At 47.6% G+C, this 10000-nt stretch overlaps 1 protein-coding gene across 1 annotated transcript in view; it reads left to right on the plus strand.

The window, feature by feature from the left end:
- The window catches only part of LOC120029397 (slit homolog 1 protein-like), a 162684-nt gene that overhangs the window by 111825 nt on the left and 40859 nt on the right, over window positions 1-10000 (plus strand). The window contains exons 7-8 of the mRNA XM_038974618.1: window positions 2255-2326; window positions 3008-3171. Coding sequence (XP_038830546.1) covers window positions 2255-2326; window positions 3008-3171 — 236 coding nt within the window. The remainder of the gene's footprint in view (window positions 1-2254; window positions 2327-3007; window positions 3172-10000) is intronic.

Genomic DNA, 10000 nt, shown 5'->3' on the forward strand with positions numbered 1-10000 from the left:
ACCAGGCACCAACCATTACCCATTACTAATATAACCAGGCACCAACCATTACTCATTACTAATATAACCAGCCACCAACCATTACTCATTACTAATATAACCAGGCACCAACCATTACCCATTACTAATATAACCAGGCACCAACCATTACTCATTACTAATATAACCAGGCACCAACCATTACTCATTACTAATATAACCAGGCACCAACCATTACACATTACTAATATAACCAGGCACCAACCATTACTCATTACTAATATAACCAGGTACCAACCATTACCCATTACTAATATAACCAGGCACCAACCATTACTCATTACTAATATAACCAGGCACCAACCATTACCCATTACTAATATAACCAGGCACCAACCATTACCCATTACTAATATAACCAGGCACCAACCATTACTCATTACTAATATAACCAGGCACCAACCATTACCCATTACTAATATAACCAGGCACCAACCATTACTCATTACTAATATAACCAGGCACCAACCATTACTCATTACTAATATAACCAGCCACCAACCATTACTCATTACTAATATAACCAGGCACCAACCATTACCCATTACTAATATAACCAGGCACCAACCATTACTCATTACTAATATAACCAGGCACCAACCATTACTCATTACTAATATAACCAGGCACCAACCATTACACATTACTAATATAACCAGGCACCAACCATTACTCATTACTAATATAACCAGGTACCAACCATTACCCATTACTAATATAACCAGGCACCAACCATTACTCATTACTAATATAACCAGCCACCAACCATTACTCATTACTAATATAACCAGGCACCAACCATTACCCATTACTAATATAACCAGGCACCAACCATTACTCATTACTAATATAACCAGGCACCAACCATTACTCATTACTAATATAACCAGGCACCAACCATTACACATTACTAATATAACCAGGCACCAACCATTACTCATTACTAATATAACCAGGTACCAACCATTACCCATTACTAATATAACCAGGCACCAACCATTACTCATTACTAATATAACCAGGCACCAACCATTACCCATTACTAATATAACCAGGCACCAACCATTACCCATTACTAATATAACCAGGCACCAACCATTACTCATTACTAATATAACCAGGCACCAACCATTACCCATTACTAATATAACCAGGCACCAACCATTACTCATTACTAATATAACCAGGCACCAACCATTACTCATTACTAATATAACTAGGCACCAACCATTACTCATTACTAATATAACCAGGTACCAACCATTACTCATTACTAATATAACTAGGCACCAACCATTACTCATTACTAATATAACCAGGCACCAACCATTACACATTACTAATATAACCAGGCACCAACCATTACTCATTACTAATATAACTAGGCACCAACCATTACTCATTACTAATATAACCAGGCACCAACCATTACCCATTACTAATATAACCAGGTACCAACCATTACCCATTACTAATATAACCAGGCACCAACCATTACCCATTACTAATATAACCAGGCACCAACCATTACCCATTACTAATATAACCAGATACCAACCATTACCCATTACTAATATAACCAGGTACCAACCTTATTTATTAAGTCAGTCGTTGGTCTCTCCAGGCATGGTCAGCCCTATTGGTTCATTAATATCATGGCCCATTAATTCAGGGTGCCTGGGGTTTTTGGGGGTCTGCGGGCTGACAGTAGGGGTGGGTATGGTGGGGAGCAGGTTGGAGTTGTGGGTTGTGGTAATAGGGTGGAGGGGTGGTCTTTATAGTTGGGTAGGGGTACCAGACTGTGGGGTTATTTGTCTGATTGAAATTACTTCCTCTGCTCACTCTCCACCTGATGTCACTATAGGGGGGCAGGGAGGAGGAGATCGTTATGTTGTGTATACATCAGAGGAGGCTGGTGGGAGGAACTACAGGAGGATGGGCTCATTGCAATGGCTTAAATGGCATAAAGAGAGAGACGGAGCGGGGGAGGAGGAGAGGAAGAGAGAGAGGAAGAGAGAGAGAGAGAGAGAGAGAGAGAGAGAGAGAGAGAGAGAGAGAGAGAGAGAGAGAGAGAGAGAGAGAGAGGATAACAGTTGAGGGAGAGAAGTGTTTTGAAATGGAGGAAGAGCGGAGAGACTCACTAAACATGTGTAGGTTCTCTGAGGTTTGTTTCATTGTGTTTCTGCTCCGTCTCTTCTCTCTCTGTCTCTTCCAGGACTCTGAACAACAACAACATCAGCAGCATCCCAGTCTCCAGCTTCAACCACATGCCCAAACTACGCACCTTGTAAGTCACTCATACTCCCCCCCTCTCTTTTTCCTCCCCCGTTCTCCCCGTCTCTCTCCCCAACCTTTATTTACACTGTCTCGCCCCCATCTCTCTCTCTATCTCTCTCTCATCCACCCGTCTCTCTCTTTCCCCCACCCCCCTCTCTCTCCATTCCTCCTCTTTGTCTCTCTGCGCGTGCGCGTGCGTGTGCGTGCGTGTGTGTGTGTTCCCGACTGCCACCACAGCTCTGTGAGTTATTCTGGACAATGGGAGCGTTCCAGGAATGCTTCATTTAGAATGTTCAGTTTAGAATGTTTTGGTTTGAATTTTCCACTTTAAATGTCTGGTTTAGAACACTGTTTATTCCAAGCAGGGAAGATAATGTCAGTCATGGGGATGGAAACATATCAGGACCTGGGGGGTGTGGTTTAGGTTAAGGCTTTAGTCTCAGCATTTTAGGCAGCATTTCAAGTGGACGATTAAAATGGTCAATGAAAAGGGGGATTTCAATGGTGGTTACCACTGCATGCGATTTATCTGTAGTGATAAACTCACTTTCTTGTCTGCAACTTTCATGTAGTACAACCTTTATGCATTGGTTGAAATTCCATCACAGAGATTTAACTAGTTGCAGAGACATTATCAGTAACTTTTATGAATAACCCCCTTCATATCCTAACACTCTCTTTCTCTCTCCAGCCGTCTCCACTCCAACAACCTGCACTGTGACTGTCACCTGTCCTGGTTGGCCGAGTGGTTAAGACAAAGGCCTACAATTGGTCTGTTCACCCAGTGCACAGCTCCATCCCCGCTTAGAGGACTCAACGTGGCTGAGATACAGAAACATGAGTTTACCTGCTCAGGTGAGACACACACACCCACTCACCAACTCCATTCCGACTCTCAGACACACTAGTATTCCTGTTCAGATAGAACAATACAACATATCCAATATAACAGCTTAAAATGAGCCCATGCTTCATCCTATAGTCCTTTCGCATCTATCTACAAAGGACAGTAAAACAGGCCATTGATGTCTTCCTGATCCTGCCTGACACACACTCTCTCTGTTGGTCACTGTTCCAGCTGATTCTCCTCAGTGGATCTGTCCTGTCAGTCTGTTAAGTCGTCACCTGAATCACACCTGACACACCTGACACACACACCCACCCCATGAGGGCCATATCATCCCAGGCAAGCCCTCGGGCTGTCCCCAGCCTAGCTGTCAGCAGCTGGACTGTCTGCCAGAACCATGCCCTGTGAAAAACACTGCTGGCATGGGTACCCTCTTTCACTGACTACTCCCGCTCTACTCTGTTTTTCATAACACTATGCACACACACAAACACACAGACGCACACACACACAAACACACACACAGACAGACAGACACAGAGACAGCTGGCAGAGAGATGAATCAGAGACATAAAAGAAAGAGAGAGAAGAGCATTTGACTGATGTGAATTGGTAAGAGAGAGAGAGCGAGAGGACACAAATAGAGAGAGGGGAGAGAGGGGGCAGTTTGACTGATAAAAGAGAGGAAGGGAGGGAGGGAGAGAGGGAGCAGTTTGACTGATAAAAGAGAGCAAGGGAGGGAGGGAGGGAGGGAGGGAGGGAGGGAGGGAGGGAGGGAGGGAGGGAGGGAGGGAGAGAGAGAGAGAGGGAGAGAGAGAGAGAGAGAGAGGGAGGGAGGGAGAGAGAGGGAGCAGTTTGACTGATAAAGGAGAGGGAGGGAGGGAGGGAGGGAGGGAGGGAGGGAGGGAGGGAGGGAGGGAGGGAGGGAGGGAGGGAGGGAGCAGTTTGATTGATAAAGGAGAGGGAGGGAAGGAGGGAGGGAGGGAGAGAGGGAGCAGTTTGACTGATAAAAGAGAGGGAGGGAGAGAGAGAGAGAGAGGGAGCAGTTTGACTGATAAAAGAGATAGAGAGGGAGAGAGGGAGCAGTTTGACTGATAAAAGAGAGATGGAGGGAGAGAGGGAGCAGTTTGACTGATACAAGAGAGGGAGGGAGGGATAGAGAGAGGGAGTAGTTTGACATTCAGCCAGAATCAGTGAGAGGTGAGGAGAACCATCAGAGGACCAGATGGTGGGTTAGTCTCTCTTCAGGAAATACCACTGATATGATGGTGGGTTAGACTCCAGGAAATACCACTGATATGATGGTGGGTTAGTCTCTCTCCAGGAAATACCACTGATATGATGGTGGGTTAGTCTCTCTTCAGGAAATACCACTGATATGATGGTGGGTTAGACTCTCTCCAGGGAATACCACTGATATGATGGTGGGTTAGTCTCTCTCCAGGAAATACCACTGATATGATGGTGGGTTAGACTCTCTCCAGGAAATACCACTGATATGATGGTGGGTTAGACTCTCTCCAGGAAATACCACTGATATGATGGTGGGTTAGTCTCTCTCCAGGAAATACCACTGATATGATGGTGGGTTAGTCTCTCTTCAGGAAATACCACTGATATGATGGTGGGTTAGACTCTCTCCAGGAAATACCACTGATATGATGGTGGGTTAGTCTCTCTCCAGGAAATACCACTGATATGATGGTGGGTTAGTCTCTCTCCAGGAAATACCACTGATATGATGGTGGGTTAGTCTCTCTTCAGGAAATACCACTGATATGATGGTGGGTTAGTCTCTCTCCAGGAAATACCACTGATATGATGGTGGGTTAGTCTCTCTCCAGGAAATACCACTGATATGATGGTGGGTTAGACTCTCTCCAGGAAATACCACTGATATGATGGTGGGTTAGACTCTCTCCAGGGAATACCACTGATATGATGGTGGGTTAGTCTCTCTTCAGGAAATACCACTGATATGATGGTGGGTTAGACTCTCTCCAGGAAATACCACTGATATGATGGTGGGTTAGACTCTCTTCAGGAAATACCACTGATATGATGGTGGGTTAGTCTCTCTCCAGGGAATACCACTGATATGATGGTGGGTTAGACTCTCTCTTCAGGAAATACCACTGATATGATGGTGGGTTAGTCTCTCTTCAGGAAATACCACTGATATGATGGTGGGTTAGTCTCTCTCCAGGAAATACCACTGATATGATGGTGGGTTAGTCTCTCTCCAGGAAATACCACTGATATGATGCTGGGTTAGACTCTCTCTAGGAAATACCACTGATATGATGGTGGGTTAGTCTCTCTTCAGGAAATACCACTGATATGATGGTGGGTTAGACACTCTCCAGGAAATACCACTGATATGATGGTGGGTTAGTCTCTCTCCAGGAAATACCACTGATATGATGGTGGGTTAGTCTCTCTCCAGGGAACCACCATTGATACCTGCATCACAGCTAGAAGCCCCATGGCAGATCTGATCTATAGTTCCTCACATATCTCTAGCTGGCAGAATGTATCTATAGCCTCAGGGCATGCCTTTACATCAAATCACCCATTGATACACGTTTATAATGTACTGAACACTGACCTTGGCTTAGGTGTGAATAGATTCGTTGTAATGATAGTTACAAGCTTCTATACAAGGACTAACCCTACACACCTGGCCTGGCTTGACTGGGTCATCATTTCTGAGAGTGACCCTCCACACCTGGCCTGGACTGGCTCGGTTATCACTGATGAGACTGACCCTCCACACCTGGCCTGGCTGAGGTATCACTGCTGAGACTGAGACTGAGACTGCATGGGAACCACCGCTCTTCTCAAGGCCATCTCACCACAACACCAGCTGTGGGGGGGGGGTGTTTCAGTGTGTGTGCATGTGTGTGTGTGTGTGTCCATGGTTGTGATTTTTACACAGCCGTACGTCATGGTAGAAACACAGAACACTATTATTCATCACCCGGGGGGGGGGGGGGGGGGGGGGGGCTGCTTTTCCACAGCAGCTATTGGAGTCAGATTTAACACAGATCTGTGAGAGAGAGAGAAGAAGAGCAAGCTGGAGCTGCAGTCAGAGTTTGTCTGGCAGTGTAGTGCTGGAGTCAAAATACAACCACACACATATACAGTTTGATTGGGATGATGTAGGATAGAGACTGGGAGAGTCAACGGATACTGTGTGGAGTAACTCACAAATGACAGGAGGGAGAGAGAGAGGGGTGGAAGGAAAGGGAGGGAGGAGATATGGAGAAGGGAGCGAGGTAGATATGGAGGAGAGACATAGAGAGGGAGGGAGGGAAGGAGAGATAGAGTAAGACGGGATGGGCGAGAGAGAGGGAAAGCATAGATGTTGACATGCTAGATTTGACATTGTAGTAAGGGATACAGGCGTGAAAAGAGGCCCATTAGTACAGTCCTGGTGTTTCACGGTTTAACCCAGGTGTTGGAGATTACTACAACTTGACTTTGCTCTGAAAGTTTAAAACCACTGAACTTCATAGTGTCACAGATAACAGACACAAACATGTTGTAGCTCGCAGTATGACACGCACACGCGCACACACACACACACACACACACACACACACACACACACACACACACACACACACACACACACACACACACACACACACACACACACACACACACACACACACACACACACACACACACACACACACACACACTCACACTGTTCTGTCCTGAGTGCAGCACTGACCAGAAGATGAACTCCCTCTGAAAGGATCATTAGAGACTGGCTCGCAGGCAGACACTCATGTTCCTTTCACTGTTTGTTTCTGACAGGGACACCTGCAGGGTGACGTTACTAGGGGGGGTGATGCTGTTAGGGAGAGAGGGGAGTGACCAACGGAAGTCCATTTAGTTTGGGCTTCACGGCTGACTGGCGATCGGTCCCCTGCTCAAACACATACTTCCTGTCTAAATGAGAGGGGGGAGAGAAGAGTAGAGGTAAAACTGTTTTAGAGAGAGAGTAGGGTGCACAAACCTCCCTGTCAAAACCCCTCCTCCCTGTCAAACCCCCCTGTCAAAACCCCTCCCTGTCAAAACCCCTCCCTGCCAAACCCCTCCTCCCTGTCAAACCCCTCCTCCCTGTCAAACCCCCCTGTCAAAACCCCTCCCTGTCAAAACCCCTCCCTGCCAAACCCCTCCCTGTCAAAACCTCTACAAAACCCCTACATTCAATCTCTCCCTATCCCAGTCTGTTGTCCCCACTTGCTTGTTCTTGCACCCAAGAAAGCAAAGGTAACTGAACTGAACGACTATCGCCCCGTAGCACTCACTTCTGTCATCATGAAGTGCTTTGAGAGGCTAGTTAGAGATAATATCAATTTTCTTTAATTTGCTTACCGCCCCAAAAGATCCACAGACGATGCAATCACCATCGAACCGCACACTGCCCTATCTATCTGGACAAGACGAATACCTACGTCAGAATGTTGTTCATTGACTACAGCTCAGCCTTCAACAACATAGTACCCTCCAAACTCATCATTAAGCTTGGGGCTCTGGGTCTGAACCCCGCCCTGTGCAACTGGGTCCTGGACTTCCTGACGGGTCGCCCCCAGGTGGTGAAGGTAGGAATTACACCTCCACTTTGCTGATCCTCAACACGGGGGCCCCACAAGGCTGCGTGCTCAGCCCCTCCTGTACTCCCTGTTCACCCATGACTGCATGGCCACGCACGTCTCCACCTCAATCATCAAGTTTGCAGACAACACAACAGTAGTCGGCTTGGTTACCAACATGACGAGACAGCCTACAGGGAGGAGGTGAGGTCCCTGGTGGAGTGGTGCCAGGAAAAAAAACTCTCCCTCAACGTCAACAAAACAATGGAGATGATAGTGGACTTCAGGAGACAGCAGAGGGAGCACGCCCCTATCCACATCGAAGGGACCGCAGTGAAGAAGGTGAAAAGCTTAAAGTTCCTCGGCGTACACATCACTTATAATCTGAAAGACCCGAAGACCCTAATAAACTTTTACAGATGCACAATTGAGCGCATCCTGTTGGGCTGTATCACCGCCTGGTACGGCAACTGCACCGCCCGCAACCGCAGGGCTCTCCAGAGGGTGGTGGGGTCTGCACAACGCATCACCGGGTGCGCACTGCCTGCCCTGTACTGCCCAGGACACCAACAGCACCTGTAGCCACGGCCTGTTCACCCCTCTACCATCAAGAAGACGAGGTCAGTACAGGTGCATCAAAGCTGGAACCGAAATACTGAAAAACAGATTTAATCTCAAGGCCATCAGACTGTTAAATAGCCATCACTAGCTGACTACCACCCAGTAGTACCCTGCCCTGAATTTAGTCACTGTCACTAGCCGGCCTCCACCCAGTACCCTGCCCTGAATTTAGTCACTGTTACTAGCCGGCCTCCACCCAGTACCCTGCCCTGAATTTAGTCACTGTCACTAGCTGACTACCACCCAGTACCCTGCCCTGAATTTAGTCACTGTCACTAGCTGACTACCACCCAGTACCCTGCCCTGAATTTAGTCACTGTCACAAGCTGACTACCACCCGGTTACTCAACCCTGCACCTTAGAGGCTGCTGCCCTATATACATAGACATGGAATCACTGCTTACTTTAATAATGGAACCCTAGTCACTTTAATAATGTTTAAATACTGTTTTACTCATTTCATATATATATATATACACTGCTCAACAAAAATAAAGGGAACACTTAAACAACACAATGTAACTCCAAGTCAATCACACTTCTGTGAAATCAAACTGTCCACTTAGGAAGCAACACTGATTGGCAATACATTTCACATGCTGTTGTGCAAATGGAATAGACAACAGGTGGAAATTATAGGCAATTAGCAAGACACCCCCAATAAAGGAGTGGTTCTGCAGGTGGTAACCACAGACCACTTCTCAGTTCCTATGCTTCCTGGCTGATGTTTTGGTCACTTAGAATGCTGGCGGTGCTTTCACTCTAGTGGTAGCATGAGACGGAGTCTACAACCCACACAAGTGGCTCAGGTAGTGCAGCTCATCCAGGATGGCACATCAATGCGAGCTGTGGCAAGAAGGTTTGTTGTGTCTGTCAGCGTAGTGTCCAGAGCATGGAGGCGCTACCAGGAGACAGGCCAGTACATCAGGAGACGTGGAGGAGGCCGTAGGAGGGCAACAACCCAGCAGCAGGACCGCTACCTCCGCCATTGTGCAAGGAGGAGCAGGAGGAGCACTGCCAGAGCCCTGCAAAATGACCTCCAGCAGGCCACAAATGTGCATGTGTCTGCTCAAACGGTCAGAAACAGACTCCATGAGGGTGGTATGAGGGCCCGACGTCCACAGGTGGGGGTTGTGCTTACAGCCCAACACCGTGCAGGACGTTTGGCATTTGCCAGAGAACACCAAGATTGGCAAATTCGCCACTGGCGCCCTGTGCTCTTCACAGATGAAAGCAGGTTCACACTGAGCACATGTGACAGACGTGACAGAGTCTGGAGACGCCGTGGAGAACGTTCTGCTGCCTGCAACATCCTCCAGCATGACCGGTTTGGCAGTGGGTCAGTCATGGTGTGGGGTGGCATTTCTTTGGGGGGCCGCACAGCCCTCCATGTGCTCGCCAGAGGTAGCCTGACTGCCATTAGGTACCGAGATGAGATCCTCAGACCCCTTGTGAGACCATATGCTGGTGCGGTTGGCCCTGGGTTCCTCCTAATGCAAGACAATGCTAGACCTCATGTGGCTGGAGTGTGTCAGCAGTTCCTGCAAGAGGAAGGCATTGATGCTATGGACTGGCCCGCCCGTTCCCCAGACCTGAATCCAATTGAGCA

This window comes from Salvelinus namaycush, chromosome 35 (genome assembly GCF_016432855.1).
Source record: "Salvelinus namaycush isolate Seneca chromosome 35, SaNama_1.0, whole genome shotgun sequence".
Lineage (NCBI taxonomy): Eukaryota > Metazoa > Chordata > Actinopteri > Salmoniformes > Salmonidae > Salvelinus > Salvelinus namaycush.